This window comes from Bufo bufo, chromosome 1 (assembly GCF_905171765.1).
Source record: "Bufo bufo chromosome 1, aBufBuf1.1, whole genome shotgun sequence".
Lineage (NCBI taxonomy): Eukaryota > Metazoa > Chordata > Amphibia > Anura > Bufonidae > Bufo > Bufo bufo.
This window is the reverse complement of record NC_053389.1, coordinates 220,792,370-220,814,638: the sequence shown is the minus strand read 5'-3', so window position 1 is coordinate 220,814,638 and position 22,269 is coordinate 220,792,370. Positions and strand designations below refer to the sequence as shown.

Below are 22,269 nucleotides of genomic sequence, written 5' to 3'. Positions count from 1 at the left end.
CGAACGGAAAATTTTATGTTCGCGACATCTCTAGTCAGGAGTCGAGTCCTGACATTCTATGTGCTGCTGTGACGCCCCCTTCCATTCACAGATTGTCTGTGATCTTCATGTTGTCTCCATCCCCCTCCATATGCCCCCATAACAGTGTGTGATCCACAGATGCCCCCATAACAGTGTGTCATCCACAGATCCCCCATAACAGTGTCATCCACAGATCCCGAGTGTCATCCACAGATCCCACATAACAGTGTGTGCCATCCGTTCCCCCATAACAGTGTGTCATCCACAGATCCCACATAACAGTGTGTTATCCACAGATGTCCCCTTAACAGTGTGCCATCCACAGATGCCCCCAGTGCGTTACAAAGTCCTGCGTCCTGTGCGTTACAAAGTCTTGCGTCCAGTAGTGCGTTACAAAGTCCTGCGTCCAGTGCGTTACAAAGTCCTGCGTCCAGTAGTGGGTTACAAAGTCCTGCGTCCAGTACGTTACAAAGTCCTGCGTCCAGTGCGTTACAAAGTCCTGTGTCCAGTGCGTTACAAAGTCCAGTGCATTATATACTCCTGCATCCAGTGCATTACAGACTCCTGCATCCAGTGAGTTGCAAAGACAGGCACATTCACTCACAGGTTACATAAGCTTGCCATACACCTATAGATTATCTGCAGATTTTCTATGGTCAGATTGAAAAAGTGCAACAGATTCCTCCATCTACACTAAACTGTGCGGATGGAGAAATCTCCCACTGTGCCAAGCTTCAGTATACTGCTAGCCGGCCCTGCTGGCTGTCTAAATACGTGAGCAATGCCTACATCCAATCAGATTGTTCAGGTATTTTGAGAGCCAGCTGTGCCGTCTAGCAAGATACTGAAGCTTGGCTCAGTGGAAGATTTCTCCATCCGCACAGTTTAGCATAGATGGAGGAACCTGTTGCACTTTGTCCATTTTACCATAGAAAGTCTGTAGATAATCTATAGGTGTATGGCCAGCTTTACTCTCCTTCACCTCCCCAATCTAGCAGATTTCTGTCCTTCAGAGACCGGTGAAAAACACCTGAGCTTCCAACATGCTAATATTTTTTGCAACTGTCCACGTCAGGGATAATTATTCCTTATTTTTTTTATTATCAGGTATGAAAATATTGGCAATGTCTGGAACTTATAAACACAAAAGTGGAAAGAAAGTTAGGTAGTCAAAGAAAACAAAATGAGGCATCTACTAGCAAAATTGATTCATTCTTTGTTAAAAAAAAAAAAGATGATGTTCCTCATGAAGATGCTCCTGTTGAGATCAGTAATGAACCAATGGAATCTGTGACAGAAGAAGATGTAGATCTTGAAACAGAGTCAAATGTTAAAATTGATATACTGACTGAAGAAGATACATTGGAACCTCCTCCTGCCAAAATGCCATCTGCAGTGGAAAAATCTCCATTAAAAGAAGATTACTTTCTCTTTTCACAAGACTTGCATAAAGCAGGAATTACATGGAAATGTTTTGGGACTTCCACCCCAACCAGCCCACAGAAAATATACCATTTAATGGTAATGTTGTATATTACCGAAAAGGCTTACAACGGCCCAGCGTTCACAGAAAATGGGTCACTTCCATCTGCTTATATTATGGCCAGGAAAAGTATAAGCAGACTCAGTTAATACAGGGTTGTAGCGACTGGAGACACATCACAACAAGATTATCGGAACAGAAAATGTCATAAACTTGCAAGTGATGCTTATTTTGGCAATATGAGAGGCAAATCCATAATCGAGGCAATTTTCTGGAGATTGTCAAACTTCTTGCTGACTACAGTCTAGTCTTAAAGAAGCACTGAACAAATGTTATGGAGAAAGCAAAAAGCCGCGATCCAGCAAAAAGGGGAAGAGGGAAGTTTGTCACTTTCCTAAGTAAATCAACTATAACAAAGTTAGGCTACTTTCACACTAGCGTTCAGGGCTCCGCTTGTGAGCTCCGTTTAAAGGGGCTCACAAGCGGCCCCGAACGCATCCGTACTGCCCCAATGCATTCTGAGTGGATGCGGATCCGCTCAGAATGCATCAGTCTGGCAGCGTTCAGCCTCCGCTCCTCTCAGCAAGCGGACACCCGAACGCTGCTTGCAGCGTTCGGGTGTCCGCCTGGCCGTGCGGAGGCAAACGGATCCATCCAGACTTACAATGTAAGTCAATGGGGACGGATCCGTTTGAATTTGACACTATATGGCTAAATTTTCAAACGGATCCGTCCCCCATTGACTTTCAATGTAAAGTCTGGACGGATCCGTTCAGGCTACTTTCACACTTAGAATTTTTTCTACAATATAATGCAGACGGATCCGTTCTGAACGGATCCAAAGTCTGCATTATATGAGCGGATCCGTCTGAGCAGACCCCAGACGGATCCGCTCTGAACGCTAGTGTGAAAGTAGCCTTATTTGTGATTATTGGAGACATGATAAAGGAGGAAATAGTAAAAGAAGTGGAGAATTCTGGAATGTTTTCAATTCAAATGGACTCCACACAAGATGTGTCAACTCATGATCAGTGTGCCATTGTTGTTCGGTATGTTGCTGGTAATAAAGTTAAAGAAAGATTACTACGTCTTGTTACAGTTGAAGATTCCAGCAGTAAAAAGCTACATACCATACTACTGCTTTAGGACTTAATCTTGAAAAGTGCATAGGTGATTCTTTTGACGGAGCAGCCAATATGAGTGGGACTTACTCAGGCTTGCAAGCATTAATGAAGGAGGTTCATCCTACACAGATTCACACATGGTGTTATGCACATGTGCTCAACTTAGTTATTGGCGATGCAAGTACTGTGTGTGTTCCAGCAGTCAGTCTCTTTGGGCTCCTTCGCACCCTATCAACATTATTCAATGAATCATACAAAAGGATGAAACCCTGGAAAACCAGATGAACAAAAAGACTGGCAGTCCTAGGCTTAAAAAGCTGGAACATATTGGCAGAACAAGGTGGTCAAGCAGAGCTAGAGCACTTCGAAAGTTATTTGGAAGCTTTGACGATCATTCCAAAGAGTTATGCTCCGATCTCCTAATTATCTTGAAACAAGTAAGCGAATCCCCTGATTTTCGAACCTCTGTACGCCACAAAGCTCTGAAATTAGGTGAAAACCTCTGCAAATTTGAAACCATCCTGGTATCTTTTACCTTTGTTCGTATTTTTGACATTACTACCCCTGTATCAGATTATTTGCAATCAACAGGTCTTGATTTCATCCAGGCATGGAGAATGGTGGATAATGCTATAAACCGTTTGAATAAAATATGTTGGAGTTTTGCAGTTGGCAACTCATTTTATCAATTTAATAAATGAGAAGTTGGCAACTGAAAACATTTGTTTGAATAGGAGCTTTTCAGACCTAAGATCCACAAGAAAAGCAGAAGGTACTGATAATATAAAACATTTTGAGATTTCTTGCTACAATGTTATCGTTGACACTTACAGAGAGTGTGAAGTCAAGATTTTCCACTCATGGAGAACTTTACAAGCAAATTTCTTGCATTGATCCCAATCGGTTTGAGGAAATACTGGCCTCTTCAGACAAAATGCAGTCGAATGTTATTTCAGAAGCAGTTCCAGTAATAGACCCAGTTGCTCTACGTGAATAACTAATCTCATTTGCCTCCAGCTACAAAAATATTCGTAAAGGCTTGTTGGATCGCAGTGATGATGAGAAGAGTGAAGAATTGGTTTCAGATTTGGAAGAGCAACATGCCAGCTCTAGATCTGAGCCATCTACTTCTATGGCTGCTGTAAAGAAGGACTCCTGCAAGAACTACATGTCTTGTGCTTTTAAACTACTGTATCAGTACCGATTGTGTTCAGCGGCCTTTGAGAATCTCTTCTTGGCATACCAATATTTAATTACACTGAGCACTACACAGTGTACATGTGAAAGATTCTTTTCCAAGTTAAAAATATTAAAGTCAAGACTAAGATCATCTCTTTCACAGCAAAACCTGGAGCCATTGATGCTCATTGCAATAGAAAAGCAAGTTGCACTAAACATAAGGAGTAACAAAGATAAAATTGTTTACTTTTACTTTTATTTAGCTTGTATGTGTGTGTATTTTACAGACATTTGTTTCCTAATATTCTGTGCAGGATTTGTTCTAAAATATGCTGTCAACCATTGAAATGTTTACCATTTTTACAGTGTTTTTTATGATGCACTTTTTTATTTTTTTAAGATGCACTTTTTTAAGATGCACTTTTTTTAAGATGCACTTTTTTCTTTTTTTATGATGCACTTTTTTCTTTTTTTAAGATGCACTTTTTTAAGATGCACTTTTTTTAAGATGCACTTTTTTTAAGATGCACTTTTTTCTATTTTTAAGATGCACTGTAATGTGTTGAATTTGATGCTCACATTTAGGTAATAGGAAAAAATTTGCTGTATTTTCTGTGATGTAAGTTTTCATATTCTATATTTTGTTATCTTATTGAAATGTTCAGCTAAGAAGACATTTGTTACACCTGTTATATTTTGTTAATTTATTAAAACCTTCATTTTGGAAATGTACAATTGTTGCACCTTATTTAATGTAAGTATTTCAAATTTTTTTTTTTTATTAGTAAACATTGAACATAGTGAAGAAAAATTCTGTAACAAGTGTAGGTGATGTGGGCGGCGCGATATGTGTGTGGGGATGTGTATGGGTGTGGCTTGAGGGTGGGCGGGGACACAGGGGCCCCATAATCTCCTATTGGGCCCCATGAGTTGTCAGTCCGCCCCTGAACCAAAACGTGAAGCCAAAGATAGAATTATGGAATAAACAGTCAAGACCAACTGCCAGAAATGTACATACCGCTGGAACTAAGAAATAGAAATCTCAAGTACCATTCTGTTACTGCAAGTCTAGTTGAAGTAAAGAAAAGTTAAACTTCACAAAGTCTGGACTTCATTTTGTTCATCACTTCAACTAAATCTCTGCACGGAGACTGACCCCAGGAAGCGACAGGCTGAAGGTAGGAACCCCGTGACACAAAACATGTTTGCTGCTTTTAAATGATTCAATAAAAGCCAAATTTTATTCAACCACAATGCTAAATCAACTTTCTGCATACATGTGTCATACGGTTTGGGCTGTCCGGATCCTGTGCACTCTGTGAGGTGAGCTGATTGACTTTCATATTCTACAAGGGGTAATACCTGCTTGTTGTGGAGAAGAGGAAGTCATGGAAGGCATCTATTAAAATGGTTATAGGGCCCTTCAGAGGTATGACGACCCTTCTTCAATTAATTGTTGGAGGCAGTACCTGGACAGATCTGTCATGAATATGTAAGAAACAGTCATGTAATGTTTCTAAGTTTCATTATCCTGGTAAACTGTGTTAACATTTAATGTAAAATGCCTGCAGTATTCGTTTGGTTAGTAGATGGCAGAATAGGACCAATTTGCATTGGAGTTTACCATGGAGAAAGTGTATTACTGTGATACTAGTTCTTTAAGGCAGCAGCTAAGTGTTGAAGTGACACGCCCCTTATGATGTCACCCTGCCTCAGTGTGAGCAGGAAGAAGGAGGAAGAGAGACTTGAACTGCAACTGCCGCCATATTGGCAAGATAGAAAACAAGTTCTGTGTTGTGTAAGACGTGTGTGGAGATACTAAAGGACTTCCCTGTGTGGCCAAGCTGTGTGAACTTCGGTTTAGAGACGGATGGAGTACAAAGAAACAGTGCATTTAGTGAAGCCAAGTTAAAAAGGACTGTGTGCAGCAACTAACCTGTGGAGCCGACATTGGGCTTGTGTGGATTGCCCCAAACAGTAAAGAGACTCACAGTGCTGTCGAGGTACCGAACAGTAACTGTAATAATCTTGGATTATATTCAACTGGTTTTCCGGCCTGCGGAGGAGGACTTCTTTGTTGCGGATCCTGCGCTGGTTAAAGGAAAAGGACGACATCGGGCCCCACCGTACACTTCCACAAACTGTAAGCGGTCCACTTGGACCACTGGGATAAGGGGGGTGTGCACCCGCTTGAAAGTTAGGGTCAGTTACGAACAGTTTCTGGGACTATTATTTCTTAGTGTCCGCACTGCGAATACGGACACAACAAAGGTGAAAATTGTTGCAGTGTTTAACTTGTATTGTTTATACTGTTTTGAAGATTTTGCTTGTCTTTACCTCTGTAAGTTCACTGCTAACGTGCTTTTATTAATTTATAGTAAATGCAATTTTCTTAATCTTGACTTCTGCGTACGCACTCTTTTCTGGTGGCGGAGTCAAACCACCTGCCTTGCTCTCGGTTCACACCGAAATGGTGCAAAGGGCCATCCAAGACCCTTTGCTCCTTGCAGTTAATGCTCATGATGCCCTATAAATCTGATATTTGACAAGAAGTTTCTTATATTTTGGGAGTCATTTACTAAAGATTGGTGTTTCACACACCAGTCTAAGGGTACTTTCACACTTGCGTTGTTTGATTCTGGCAGGTAGTTCCGTTGCCTGAACTGCCTGCCTGATCAGGCAAACTGTATGCAAACGTATGTCATTTTTTCTGACCGATCAGGCATTTTTCAGACTGATCAGGATCCTGATCAGTCTGAAAAAAGCCTGATCAGGCAGAAAAATGTATTGCAATACCGGATCCGTTTTTCCGGTGTCATCAGGCAAAACGGATCAGGTATTAATTTTTTTCTAATTTTTAAAGGTCTGTGCATGCGCAGACCGGAAGGACGGATCCGGCATTCCGGTATTTTGAATGCCGGATCCAGCACTAATACATTCCTATGGAAAAAAATGCCGGATCCGGCATTCAGGCAAGTCTTCAGTTTTTTTCATCGGAGATAAAACCGTAGCATGCTACGGTTTTCTCTTTTGCCTGATCAGTCAAAATGACTGAACTGAAGACATCCTGATGCATCCTGAATGGATTACTCTCCATTCAGAATGCATGGGGATATGCCTGATCAGTTATTTTCTGGTATAGAGCCCCTGTGACGGATCTCTATGCCGGAAAAGAATAACGCTAGTGTGAAAGTAGCCTTAGGGCTCTTTCACACCTGCGTTCTTGTCTTCCGGCATAGAGTTCCGTCGTCGGGGCTCTATGCCGGAAGAATCCTGATCAGGATTATCCCAATGCATTCTGAATGGAGTGAAATCCGTTCAGGATGCATCAGGATGTCTTCAGTTCCGGAACGGAACGTTTTTTGGCCGGAGAAAATACCGCAGCATGCTGCGCTTTTTGCTCCAGCCAAAAATCCGGAACACTTGCCGCAAGGCCGGATCCGGAATTAATGCCCATTGAAAGGCATTGATCCGGATCCGGCCTTAAGCTAAACGTCGTTTCGGCGCATTGCCAGATCCGACGTTTAGCTTTTTCTGAATGGTTACCATGGCTGCCGGGACGCTAAAGTCCTGGCAGCCATGGTAAAGTGTAGTGGGGAGCGGGGGAGCGGTATACTTACCGTCCGTGCGGCTCCCCGGGCGCTCCAGAGTGACGTCAGGGCGCCCCAAGCGCATGGATCATGTGATCACATGGATCACGTCATCCATGCGCATGGGGCGCTCTGACGTCATTCTGGAGCGCCCCAGGAGCCGCACGGACTGTAAGTATACCGCTCCCCCGCTCCCCGCTCCTACTATGGCAACCAGGACTTTAATAGCGTCCTGGGTGCCATAGTAACACTGAAAGCATTTTGAAGACGGTTCCGTCTTCAAATGCTTTCAGTACACTTGCGTTTTTCCGGATCCGGAGTGTAATTCCGGCAAGTGGAGTGCACGCCGGATCCGGACAACGCAAGTGTGAAAGAGGCCTTAGGTGAAACCCTGCTGAAAAAATACCAACCAATTTATTAAGAGAAACACGCATATTAATACATTTGTCATATCTTCTGCTCTCCATGCACAGGAAATTAAATCTACTCCGGCCATTTCTCGTGAAATGTGCTTGCCTTCTCCCAACCACACCCTGCTAACGTTTTGCAAATGTGGTGAGGGTGTCGGATAAAAAACAGTCACAAATTTTGTTGCTAGCTGTATAGCTACTGTATAATAATTCACTATAAAGTCTGTTATTATAATTAATAAGGAGCCTGCTGTGGCCATTATTTTTCTTGAGCCACACAGTGTCCAGAGTGTCATTAAACAGAGGATGATGAGGTTTGAGGATTGCACACAGTATGGTCCAAATATTCTACAGTATCCCTAGTCATGTGTAAGGCCAGTTTTTCCCTGTCCAGTTTGATTATACTATGATATAATAAACTAGCGTTCCATGAGAATTGATTGACTGAGAGTTGATCACTTACCAGTGATAAAGTTTGCCTTGGAGGTGGACTGGCCATATTGTTGCTCTATATACTTGGGTAAGTAAGTTACGAATCCAAGAAAGCTGTTCATTTGAAAGAGAGTCATTATAAGCAAGATACTGTAAAGGGGATTACAAACCAAAGCCTTCAGGGAGAGGAAGAAGCCTGTAGGAGAGAGAGGAAAGTCGGCGGTCACCAGAAATATTCATCAGGGTTACCATTTTCCTCCTTCATGCGATAATATTATTTCCCACTCATCACATGGCACTTTTATCCCTCCCACAATACATTTAGTTGCCATTACGGCCTGATACATGATTTTAACATAACAGTTCTGGGATCATTAGGCTGTGTAGCTCTTAAGCATTGATCTCTGACATGAGGATCATCAGCTACTACTCCCAGTGAAGGTAGTTAGGGCATGCTAGAAGTTGAAGTTCCACAGGTCATGTGCTGATCAAAGAAACAGAAGTACCATTGTGAATCCACATTGCAGTAGTTTTCCACAGGCTCTAAGCAGCACAGCTTACACTCCACATTCCCCACAGCACTGAATCACACATAAAGATCTATACCTTATGTGAATAAAGCTACAATATTTTTTAAGGAAAGTTCTGCAAACTTTGTGCTTTAATTCCTTACCATTTTCAAGACGTCTGCTTCCTATCAGTGACTTAATTATTGTTTCTATCCAGAGCCTGAAATCCTTTCTGTCTTGTAACAATGTGTCAGTGAAGACAATCAACTGCAACTAAAATCTGTACTTGCCTGCACCCAAACCATTCACTTACACATTCCCTGTGATCTCACCATTTACTGTGGCTTTTTCATCACACTCAGTGTGTGATGTCTCAGTTACTTTAAGCTTCTGTTCTTCAGGGGAGGGCTGTGTCTTTTTCGTCAACATACTCTTAGGCAGGAAGCAGAAAGGAATTCCCGAAATTAGCATAAGGACTCCGCCCAACAGGAACCCGATCCACCAGGCCCCAACCCATCGTGTGTCTTGTGGTGTAATAATCACTGTGTCTACAAGAGAGAGAGACATTCAAGGTTATATGGTATGTAATTTTATTAAAACTAGGGATGAGCGAATTCCCTCACCCCTAATTAAAACCATTACTATCTGTACCTTATAGATTCTTTATGATTCTTTATAATATGCCTTGTCACGTACGAACTGTATTTTTTATGTATTTTATGACTAAAGTATTACAGGTCCTCCACAGAAGATCAGTCATTGTTTTCTTCAGTATATGTTGTTATGCAGAAATGTATTTACCCCCTTCCCACAAAAGAAAGTACACTAACTGCCCATCCAGATAGCTAGTGCCTTGCTGAATATGCACATACAGTTACATCAAGTGCATGGCGGAAACTCAGGACCTGTGCCTGTATTATTCGCAGAGGGTGTCATACAGTGTGACATACAGCTGACACCTGGCTGTAACTCCTGAGATGGTATCTAGTTCCAATCCTGGCAGTTTAACCCTTTAGATCAGTGATGGCAATCAACAATCAGATCGTGCCATAGGCATGGTCTAATATGGTTAATGACAGTGTAAAACTGACAGGTACAATATATTGCAATAGATAACTAGATAACTAATGCAGTGTGTAGTATCAGCAGCAGGATAGTGCAAGTTCAAGTCTCCAAGAAAAAAATAAAGTAAAATATTGTTGAAAAATATGATGACACACAACACAAAAGTAGTAAAACATTAAAAATATATACAGTCAGGTCCATAAATATTGGGACATCGACACAATTGTAAATTTTTTGGCTCTATACACTACCACAATGGATTTGAAATGAAAAGAACTAGATGTGCTTTAACTGCAGACTGTCAGCTTTAATTTGAGGGGATTTACATCCAAATCAGGTTAACGGTGTAGGAATGACAACAGTTTGCATATGTGCCTTCCACTTGTTAACCACCTCAGCTCTCCTAGCTTAACCACCTCCCGACCGCCTAACGCACGGATGCGTCCGGAAGGTGGTTGATTCATTCCTCCTGGACGCATCCATGCGTCATCTTGCGAGACGCGAGATTTCCTGTGAACGCGCGCACACAGGCGCGCGCGTTCACAGGATCGGAAGGTAAGCGAGTGGATCTTCAGCCTGCCAGCGGCGATCGTTCGCTGGCAGACTGGAGATGCGATTTTTTTAACCCCTAACAGGTATATTAGACGCTGTTTTGATAACAGCGTCTAATATACCTGCTACCTGGTCCTCTGGTGGTCCCTTTTGTTTGGATCGACCACCAGAGGACACAGGCAGCTCAGTAATATGTAGCACCAAACACAACTACACTACACTCCCCCCTGTCACTTATTAACCCCTTATTCACCCCTGATCACCCCATATAGACTCCCTGATCACCCCCCTGTCATTGATCACCCCCCTGTAAGGCTCCATTCAGACGTCCCTATGATTTTTACGGATCCACTGATACATGGATCGGATCCGCAAAACACGTACGGACATCTGAATGGAGCCTTACAGGGGGGTGATCAATGACGGAGGTGATCAAACCATATAGACTCCCTGATCACCCCCCTGTCATTGATCACCCCCCTGTCATTGATCACTCCCCTGTAAGGCTCCATTCAGACGTCCGTATGTTTTTTACGGATCCACGGATACATGGATCGGATCCGCAAAACACATACAGACGTCTGAATGGAGCCTTACAGGGGGGTGATCACCCCATATAGACTCCCTGATCACCCCCCTGTCATTGATCACCCCCCTGTAAGGCTCCATTCAGATGTCCGTATGATTTTTACGGATCCACTGATACATGGATCGGATCTGCAAAACACGTACGGACATCTGAATGGAGCCTTACAGGGGGGTGATCAATGACGGAGGTGATCACCCAATATAGACTCCCTGATCACCCCCCTGTCATTGATCACTCCCCTGTAAGGCTCTATTCAGACGTCCGTATGTTTTTTACGGATCCACGGATACATGGATCGGATCCGCAAAACACATACGGACATCTGAATGGAGCCTTACAGGGGGGTGATCAATGACAGGGGGTGATCACCCCATAGAGACTCTCTGATCACCCCCCTGTCATTGATCACCCCCCTGTAAGGCTGTATTCAGATGTCCGTATGTTTTTTACGGATCCACGGATACATGGATCGGATCCGCAAAACACATACGGACATCTGAATGGAGCCTTATAGGGGGTGATCAATGACAGGGGGGTGATCACCCCATATAGACTCCCTGATCACCCCCCTGTCATTGATCACCCCCCTGTAAGGCTCCATTCAGATGTCCGTATGATTTTTACGGATCCACTGATACATGGATCGGATCTGCAAAACACGTACGGACATCTGAATGGAGCCTTACAGGGGGGTGATCAATGACGGAGGTGATCACCCAATATAGACTCCCTGATCACCCCCCTGTCATTGATCACTCCCCTGTAAGGCTCTATTCAGACGTCCGTATGTTTTTTACGGATCCACGGATACATGGATCGGATCCGCAAAACACATACGGACATCTGAATGGAGCCTTACAGGGGGGTGATCAATGACAGGGGGTGATCACCCCATAGAGACTCTCTGATCACCCCCCTGTCATTGATCACCCCCCTGTAAGGCTGTATTCAGATGTCCGTATGTTTTTTACGGATCCACGGATACATGGATCGGATCCGCAAAACACATACGGACATCTGAATGGAGCCTTATAGGGGGTGATCAATGACAGGGGGGTGATCACCCCATATAGACTCCCTGATCACCCCCCTGTCATTGATCACCCCCTGTCAGTGATCGGCCCCCTGCCATCGATCACCCCCCTGTAAGGCTCCATTCAGACATTTTTTTGGCCCAAGTTAGTTTTTTTTTCTTACAAAGTCTCATATTCCACTAACTTGTGTCAAAAAATAAAATCTCACATGAACTCACCATACCCCTCACGGAATGCAAATGCGTAAAAAAAATTATATTCCAGACTTCTTCTCACGCTTTAGGGCCCCTAGAATGCCAGGGCAGTATAAATACCCCACATGTGACCCCATTTCGGAAAGAAGACACCCCAAGGTATTCCGTGAGGGGCATATTGAGTCCATGAAAGATTGAAATTTTTGTCCCAAGTTAACGGAAAGGGAGACTTTGTGAGAAAAAAAAATAAAATAAAATGAAAAAAAAATTTCCGCTAACTTGTGCCAAAAAAAAAAAAATCCTATGAACTCGCCATGCCCCTCATTGAATACCTTGGGATGTCTTCTTTCCAAAATGGGGTCACATGTGGGGCATTTATACTGCCCTGGCATTTTAGGGGCCCTAAAGCGTGAGAAGAAGTCTGGGATCCAAATGTCTAAAAATGCCCTCATAAAAGGAATGTGGGCCCCTTTGCGCATCTAGGCTGCAAAAAAGTGTCACACATCTGGTATCGCCGTACTCAGGAGAAGTTGGGCAATGTGTTTTGGGGTGTCATTTTACATATACCCATGCTGGGTGAGATAAATATCTTGGTCAAATGCCAACTTTGTATAAAAAATGGGAAAAGTTGTCTTTTGCCGAAATATTTCTCTCACCCAGCATGAGTATATGTAAAAAGACACCCTAAAACACATTGCCCAACTTCTCCTGAATATGGCGATACCACATGTGTGACACTTTTTTGCAGCCTAGCTGGGCAAAGGGGCCCACATTCCAAAGAGCACCTTTAGGATTTCACAGGTCATTTACCTACTTACCACACATTAGGGCCCCTAGAATGCCAGGGCAGTATAACTACCCCACAAGTGACCCAATTTTGGAAAGAAAACACCCCAAGGTATTCCGTGAGGGGCATGGCGAGTTTCTAGAATTTTTTATTTTTTGTCACAAGTTAGCGGAAAATTATGATTATTTTATTTATTTTTTTCTTACAAAGTCTCATATTCCACTAACTTGTGACAAAAAATAAAAACTTCCATGAACTCACTATGCCCATCACGAAATACCTGGGGGTGTCTTCTTTCCAAAATGGGGTCACTTGTGGGGTAGTTATACTGCCCTGGCATTTTAGGGGCCCGAATGCGTGAGAAGTGGTTTGAAATCAAAATCTGTAAAAAATGGCCGGTAAAAATCGGAAAGGTGCTCTTTGGAATGTGGGCCCCTTTGCCCACCTAGGCTGCAAAAAAGTGTCACACATCTGGTATCACCGTACTCAGGAGAAGTTGGGCAATGTGTTTTGGGGTGTCTTTTTACATATACCCATGCTGGGTGAGAGAAATATCTTGGCAAAAGACAACTTTTCCCATTTTTTTTATACAAAGTTGGCATTTGACCGAGATATTTATCTCACCCAGCATGGGTATATGTAAAATGACACCCCAAAACACATTGCCCAACTTCTCCTGAGTACGGCAATACCAGATGTGTGACACTTTTTTGCAGCCTAGGTGTGCAAAGGGGCCCACATTCCAAAGAGCATCTTTCGGATTTCACCAGCCATTTTTTACAGATTTTGATTTCAAACTACTTCTCACGCATTCGGGCCCCTAAAATGCCATGGCAGTATAACTACCCCACAAGTGACCCCATTTTGGAAAGAAGACACCCCCAGGTATTTCGTGATGGGCATAGTGAGTTCATGGAAGTTTTTATTTTTTGTCACAAGTTAGTGGAATATGAGACTTTGTAAGAAAAAAAAAAAAAAACATCATTTTCCGCTAACTTGTGACAAAAAATAAAAAATTCTAGGAACTTGCCATGCCCCTCACGGAATACCTTGGGGTGCCTTCTTTCCAAAATGGGGTCACTTGTGGGGTAGTTATACTGCCCTGGCATTCAAGGGGCCCTAATGTGTGGTAAGTAGTTTGAAATCAGAATCTGTAAAAAATGGCCGGTGAAATCCTAAAGGTGCTCTTTGGAATGTGGGCCCCTTTGCCCACCTAGGCTGCAAAAAAGTGTCACACATGTGGTATCTCCGTACTCAGGAAAAGTTGGGCAATGTGTTTTGGGGTGTCATTTTGCATATACCCATGCTGGGTGAGATAAATATCTTGGTCAAATGCCAACTTTGTATAAAAAAAATGGGAAAAGTTGTCGTTTGCCAAGATATTTCTCTCACCCAGCATGGGTATATGTAAAATGACACCCCAAAACACATTGCCCAACTTCTCCTGAGTACGGTGATACCACATGTGTGACACTTTTTTGCAGCCTAGGTGGGCAAAGGGGCCCACATTCCAAAGAGCACCTTTCGGATTTCACCGGCCATTTTTTACAGATTTTGATTTCAAACTACTTCGCACGCATTTGGGCCCCTAAAATGCCAGGGCAGTATAACTACCCCACAAGTGACCCCATTTTGGAAAGAAGACACCCCAAGGTATTCCATGAGGGGCATGGCGAATTCCTAGAATTTTTTATTTTTTGTCACAAGTTAGCGGAAAATGAGACTTTGTAAGGAAAATAAATAAATAAAAATCATCATTTTCCGCTAACTTGTGACAAAAAATTAAAAGTTCTATGAACTCACTATGCCCATCAGCTAATACCTTAGGGTGTCTACTTTCCGAAATGGGGTCATTTGTGGTGTTTTTCTACTGTCTGGGCATTGTAGAACCTCAGGAAAGATGACAGGTGCTCAGAAAGTCAGAGCTGCTTCAAAAAGCGGAAATTCACATTTTTGTACCATAGTTTGTAAACGCTATAACTTTTACCCAAACCATTTTTTTTTTTACCCAAACATTTTTTTTTTTTATCAAAGACATGTAGAACAATAAATTTTGAGAAAAATTTATATATGGATGTCGTTTTTTTTGCAAAATTTTACAACTGAAAGTGAAAAATGTCATTGTTTTGCAAAAAAATAGTTAAATTTCGATTAATAACAAAAAAAGTTAAAATGTCAGCAGCAATGAAATACCACCAAATGAAAGCTCTATTAGTGAGAAGAACAGGAGGTAAAATTCATTTGGGTGATAAGTTGCATGACCGAGCAATAAACGGTCAAAGTAGTGTAGGTCAGAAGTGTAAAAAGTGGCCTGGTCATTAAGGGTGTTTAAGCTAAGGGGGCTGAGGTGGTTAAACCCCCTTAATGACCAGACCACTTTTTACAATTCTGCACTACACTACTTTAACGGTTTATTGCTCGGTCATACAACTTACCACCCAAATTAATTTTACCTCCTTTTCTTCTCACTAATAGAGATTTCATTTGGTGGTATTTTATTGCTGCTGACATTTTTACTTTTTTGTTATTAATCGAAATTGACCGAAATTTTTGCAAAAAAATTAAATTTTTCACTTTCAGTTGTAAAATTTTCAAATAAAACTACATTTCTATATAAATTTTTCTCTAAATTTATTGTTCTACATGTCTTTGATAAAAAAAAATGCAATAAGTGTATATTTATTGGTTTGCGCAAAAGTTATAGCGTTTACAAACTATGGTACAAAAATGTGAATTTCCGCATTTTGAAGCAACTCTGACTTTCTGAGCACCTGTCATGTTTCCTGAGGTTCTGCAATGCCCAGACAGTAGAAACACCCCACAAATGACCCCATTTTGGAAAGTAGACATCCTAAGGTATTTGCTGATGGGCATAGTGAGTTCATAGAAGTTTTTATTTTTTGTCACAAGTTAGCGGAAAATGATGATTTATTTTTATTTTATTTTTTTCTTACAAAGTCTCATATTCCACTAACTTGTGACAAAAAATAAAAACTTCCATGAACTCACTATGCCCATCACGAAATACCTTGGGGTGTCTTCCTTCCAAAATGGGGTCACTTGTGGGGTATTTATACTGCCCTGGCATTTTAGGGGACCTAAAGCGTGAGAAGAAGTCTGGAATCCAAATGCCTAAAAAATGCCCTGTGAAATCCTAAAGGTGCTCTTTAGAATTTGGGCCCCTTTGGGCACCTAGGCTGCAAAAAAGTGTCACACATGTGGTATCGCCGTACTCAGAAGAAGTAGGGCAATGTGTTTTTGGGTGTATTTTTACATATACCCATGCTGGGTACGGCGATACCACATGTGTGACACTTTTTTGCAGTCTAGGTGCGCAAAGGGGCCCAAATTCTAAAGAGCACCTTTAGGATTTCACAGGGCATTTTTTACGCATTTGGATTCCAAATTACTTCTCACGCTTTAGGTCCCCTAAAATGCCAGGGCAGTATAAATACCCCACAAGTGACCCCATTTTGGAAATAAGACACCCCAAGGTGTACCGGCACAATTTAGCGGAAAATGATGATTTTTAATTTTTTTAATTTTTTTTCTTACAAAGTCTCATATTCCACTAACTTGTGACAAAATTTTTTTTTTTACATGAACTCGCCATGCCCCTCACGAAATACCTTGGGGTGTCTTCTTTCCAAAATGGGGTCACATGTGGGGTATTTATACTGCCCTGGCATTTTAGGGGCCCTAAAGCGTGAGAAGAAGTCTGGAATATAAATGTCAAAAAAATTTTAAGCATTTGGATTCCATGAGGGGTATGGTGAGTTCATAGATTTTATTTTTTGTCACAAGTTAGTGGAATATGAGATTTTGTAAGAGGAAACAAAAAAAATAAAATAAAAAATTTCCGCTAACTTGTGACAAAAAAAAAAATCTTCTATTAACTCGCCATGCCCCACAAAAGTGATCTTTATAGCGCCGCAGCGATTTTACGGTGTTTTTGCAGTGATGAGAAAAAAATATATTTCTGCCACTGCGGTGGGGCGGACTGAACGCAAGTGTGCGCACAAGATCAGGCCTGATCGGGCGAACACTGCGTTTTTTGTAGAGCCTATAGAACATGTCCTATTCTTGTCCGCAATTGCAGACAAGAAAAGGCATTTTCTATATAGTTCTGGCAATGTGCGGATACGCAAAATGCGGAAAGCACATTGCCGGTGTCCCTGTTTTGCGGATCCGCGGTGTCTGTGTTTTGCGGATCCGCAAAACACATACGGACGTCTGAATGGAGCCTTACAGGGGGTGATCAATGACAGGTGGGTGATCAGGGAGTCTATATGGGGTGATCAATGACAGGGGGGTGATCACCCCATATAGACTCCCTGATCACCCCCCTGTAAGGCTTCATTCAGAAGTCCGTATGTGTTTTGCGGATCCGCGGATCCGCAAAACACATACGGAAGTCTGAATGGAGCCTTACAGGGGGGTGATCAATGACAGGGGGGTGATAAGGGAGTCTATATGGGGTTATCACCCCCCTTTAAGGCTCCATTCAGACATCCGTATGTGTTTTGCGTCTGAATGGAGCCTTACAGGGGGGTGATCAATGACAGGGGGGTGATCAGGGAGTCTATATGGGGTGATCACCCCCCTGTCATTGATCACCCCCCTGTAAGGCTCCATTCAGACGTCCGTATGTGTTTTGCGGATCTGCGGATCCGCAAAACACATACGGACGTCTGAATGGAACCTTACAGGGGGGTGATCAATGACAGGGAGGTGATCAGGGAGTCTAATATGGGGTGATCAGGGTTAATAAGGGGTTAATAAGTCACAGGGGGGGTGTAGTGTAGTGGTGTTTGGTGCTACTTTACAGAGGTGCCTGTGTCCTCTGGTGGTCAATCCAAGCAAAAGGGACCACCAGAGGACCAGGTAGCAGGTATATTAGACGCTGTTAACAAAACAGCGTCTAATATACCTCTCAGGGGTTAAAAAAAATCGCATCTAGAGCCTGCCAGCGAACGATCGCCGATGTCAGGCTGTAGATCAGCTCGTTTACCTGCCGTTCCTGTGAACGCGCGCTCCTGTGTGCGCGCGTTCACAGGAAATCTCGCGTCTCGCGAGATGACGCGCCGGCGCGTCAAGGAGGAATGAATCAACCGCCTCCGGAACGCAATCCTGCCTTAGGCGGTCCGGAGGCGGATAAGGGACCAAAAGTAATGGGAAAATTTGCTTCTCAGCTGTTCCATGGCCAGGTGTGTGTTATTCCCTCATTATCCCAATTACAATGACCAGATAAAAGGTCCAGAGTTCATTTCAAGTGTGCTATTTGCATTTAGAATCTGTTGCTTTCAACTCTCAAAATGAAATCCAAAGAGCTGTCACTATCAGTGAAGCAAGCCATCATTAGGCTGAAAAAACAAAACAAACCCATCAGAGAGATAGCAAAAACATTAGGCATGGCCAAAACAACTGTTTGAAACCTTCTTAAAACGAAGGAACGCACCGGTGAGCTCAGCAACACCAAAAGACACACAAGACCACGGAAAAGAACTGTGGTGGATGACCGAAGAATTCTTTCCTTGGTGAAGAAAACACCCTTCACAACAGTTGGCCAGATCAAGAACACTCTCCAGGAGGTAGGTGTATGTATGTCAAAGTTAACAATCAAGAGAAGACTTCACCAGAGTGAATACAGAGGGTTCACCACAAGATGTAAACCATTGGTGAGCCTCAAAAACAGGAAGGCCAGATTAGAGTTTGCCAAATAACATCTAAAAAAGCCTTCACAGTTCTGGAACAACATCTTATGGACAGATGAGACCAAGATCAACTTATACCAGAGTGATGGGAAGAGAAGAGTATGGAGAAGGAAAGGAACTGCTCATGATCCTAAGCATACCACCTCATCAGTGAAGCATGGTGGTGGTAGTGTCATAGCGTGGGCATGTATGGCTGCCAATGGAACTGGTTCTCTTGTATTTATTGATGATGTGACTGCTGACAAAAGCATCAGGATGAATTCTGAAGTGTTTTGGGCAATATTATCTGCTCATATTCAGCCAAATGCTTCAGAACTCATTGGACGGCGCTTCACAGTGCAGATGGACAATGACCCAAAGCATACTGCAAAAGCAACCAAAGAGTTTTCTTAAGGGAAAGAAGTGGAATGTTATGCAATGGCCAAGTCAATCACCTGACCTGAATCCGATTGAGCATGCATTTCACTTGCTAAAGACAAAACTGAAGGGAAAATGCCCCAAGAACAAGCAGGAACTGAAGACAGTTGCAGTAGAGGCCTGACAGAGCATCACCAGGGATGAAACGTAGCGTCTGGTGATGTCTATGCGTTCCAGACTTCAGGCTGTAATTGACTGCAAAGGATTTGCAACCAAGTATTAAAAAGTGAAAGTTTCATTTATGATTATTATTCTGTCCCATTACTTTTGGTCCCTCAACAAGTGGAAGGCACATATGCAAACTGTTGTAATTCCTACACCATTCACCTGATTTGGATGTAAATACCCTCAAATTAAAGCTGATAGTCTGCACTTAAAGCACATCTAGTTTCCATTGTGGTGGTGTATAGAGCCAAAAATGTTAGAATTGTGTCGATGTCCCAATATTTATGGACCTGACTGTATATCAGTCCTTTAGCAATGTCTCCTCTCTGCAGTTTACCAAAAAGACATCTTAAATTTCTTTTAAGACATCTTAAATTTCTAGCTTTTTGTCTACTCGGCTCAGGCAGTCCAGATGTTATTAACACACCACCTTATGTCTTGGTGCAAGTGTACAATAACTTTATTGTGTTTCCTGAGACCTGGCACAGGAGGCCATAATGATGTCATAATGATGTCCTCACTTTTTGACTGCATGTGTCGTTCTACTGTCTGGTAAGCCTCAAGCCTACTGGGCTCAAGCTCCAGATGTCCTGGGGAAGACTCTCTTCTGTTACAGAACTCAAAACAGGCTTCCCGAGAGCCATAACCTCTGAGAACCGGAAATTCAGCATACAGTGCAAACTCCAAGCTGCATACCAAATCTGATCCAGTAGGATCAGACTTTAATCAGCCTAAAAGGTGAAAACTGCTCCAGCAGAGGGAGCTCTAAGAAAATTAGGTGCATCAGAGTTCTGAATAAAGTAAGCTAGGCTAATGGCAGACACAAACTGTCTACCTAGGAAAGGCATGGCACATTTAAGACGTTGTTTCTTTCAGAAATGAAGTAATAAATTCTCAACTTTGCAGATCACTTTACACCAGGCTAAATAGATCTTGGGAAATCTAGACAGATCTAATGAATAGAAATTTCATCCCTCATTAGAGGAAAGCTCAGGATGGACTCTGGAAAGAAATGGCCTTAGTATACAGTAGTTTACCAAAGAACAATATCTTGGTGAAATGTTTGGCATTTGTATTAGAAAGAAGCTGTCAGGCAGGAATCTGAAGTACAAAACCACTGATGACAATGCTAGGATTTCCGCTTTCTCATGGCAGATGTCATGGCCAGGAGGAAATAAACTTTTAAGGCTAGATATGTATGTGGGACCTCTTCCAGAGGTTTAAGAGTAGATTAGCTTAAACCTTTTGGATCTAAGGCTAAGTCTAATTTTGACACAGATTTGAATATGGAAGGCCACATTTTAGTAAACCTTTCAGGAACCTCTTCACCAAGGGATCTTGTGACAAAGATTTACCCTACGGACAGACATGGCCAAAAATTTTACCTTTGAGTTCGATACACTCAGGATCATTTGAGTAAAATACCAAGCTGAACAGATTCCCTTGACCCTTATGTAAGATTTTTTGGTGGATTGAGACCTGGTTGTGACAAGGTCGTCATGACTATGTCAGAAAGGCCCCTATGTTGTCAAAGAGGTTGTTCAGTTGAATATCCTCAGGGTTTGACTGGGGTGAGTACCCTAGACACTCAATCTGCACTGGTGAATTCTCCAGTTTACATCCTTGACTCATCTGAATGAGTGGGGAAAACATAACCTTTTGGTGGATTGAGACCCTGAGTGTGCGAAGTGTGACAAGTCTTCATTACTGCATCACAAAAGCCTCTATTTAGTAATAGAGGCTGGTCAACCATCAGGTTGTCAGACTGAATCTCTTGAGATCTTGGCAGAGTTGATCTTTTAATTGAATCTGGTCACCATGAGATTTATTTTTTGCAATTCCCGCATCCTGGAGATCTGCTTAAAGATCTCTGAATTCAGAGAGCATTCTGCCAGAACTGCTTAACCTTGACTTTGTCGGTCAGCAACAATATTCAGGGAGCCTCAACTAAGTACCAAAGACAAATAAATCAGGTTTTTATTTATTTTATGCATTTATATAGCGCTACTGTATTCCGTAGCACTTTACAGACATTAGCATCATGCTGTCCTCTATGAGGCTCGCAATCTAAGTTCCCTATCAGTATGTCTTTGGAGTGTGGGAGAAAACCGGAGTACCCATAGGAAACCTACATGGGAGAACCTACAAACTCCAGGCAGATGTTGTCCTTGGTCGGATTCTAACCCAGGATCCCAGTGCTACAAGGCACCTGTGCTAACCACTGAGCCACCGTGCTGCCCGTTCAATTCTGTCCATGTCATGATCATTTCCATAACATGGACACAAAATGTTTTTACCATCTGAGGGATTACTGAGCTTGAAATAACAGGGTGCACCTACTGTTCAACCCCTACAGGTTATTTCCACAGGCTCAAGATCTCTCTCTATAGAGGGCATACGTGCCATAAGGCTCAAGTAGCTGTCCCTGTCACTGCTGACATGAGATCTAAGATTCTCTGCTGCCAAGATGCTTAGTGTTGGAGTAACTAGCAACAGTCTCAAGATGGTACTTGGCCAATCATCCAGGTATAGAACCACATATATTCTCTGTTCTCTTAAAAACTCAGCACCAGTAGACACCCCTAGAGATTAGCGAACTCCTTAAAATTTGCTTTGAGTCTGAATCTGGTCAAAAAATGTTATTTGGCTCCAAATTCATTCTATCCAAATAAAATGTACTCCAATTGCACTGAAAATTGGTATATGACACTCAAAGGTCTCCTCGAAATAATGAACGCAATGACAGCAATAGTAAATAATGCCAGAGTGGCACTGACATATATAACGATGGGTAAACGCATGGTTGAAGGCGTTAAACAAGCCTTCAGATTTGTTATGCTTTTTAATATGAAAAAGTAACAAAAAAAGATGTCTGCCTTTATTTATACATTCATGTTATTGTTAGAAGAAACAGTGGCATGTTATGAACAACCGGCCAAAAATGTTATCTTTTATTTGGGGTCAGCACCAGCGCAGTGTGGATGTAGAAGGGGTAATCTGTGCA

The 22,269-nt window shown here is 42.4% G+C and overlaps 1 protein-coding gene across 1 annotated transcript in view; it reads right to left on the bottom strand.

The window, feature by feature from the left end:
* LOC121003602 (solute carrier organic anion transporter family member 1C1-like) overlaps nucleotides 1-22,269 on the bottom strand; it is a 216,530-nt gene that overhangs the window by 91,892 nt on the left and 102,369 nt on the right. Inside the window, exons 8-9 of the mRNA XM_040435465.1 lie at nucleotides 9,081-9,296; nucleotides 8,271-8,435 (exon numbers count right to left, since the gene is read on the bottom strand). Of these exons, the coding sequence (XP_040291399.1) occupies nucleotides 8,271-8,435; nucleotides 9,081-9,296 (381 nt within the window). The remainder of the gene's footprint in view (nucleotides 1-8,270; nucleotides 8,436-9,080; nucleotides 9,297-22,269) is intronic.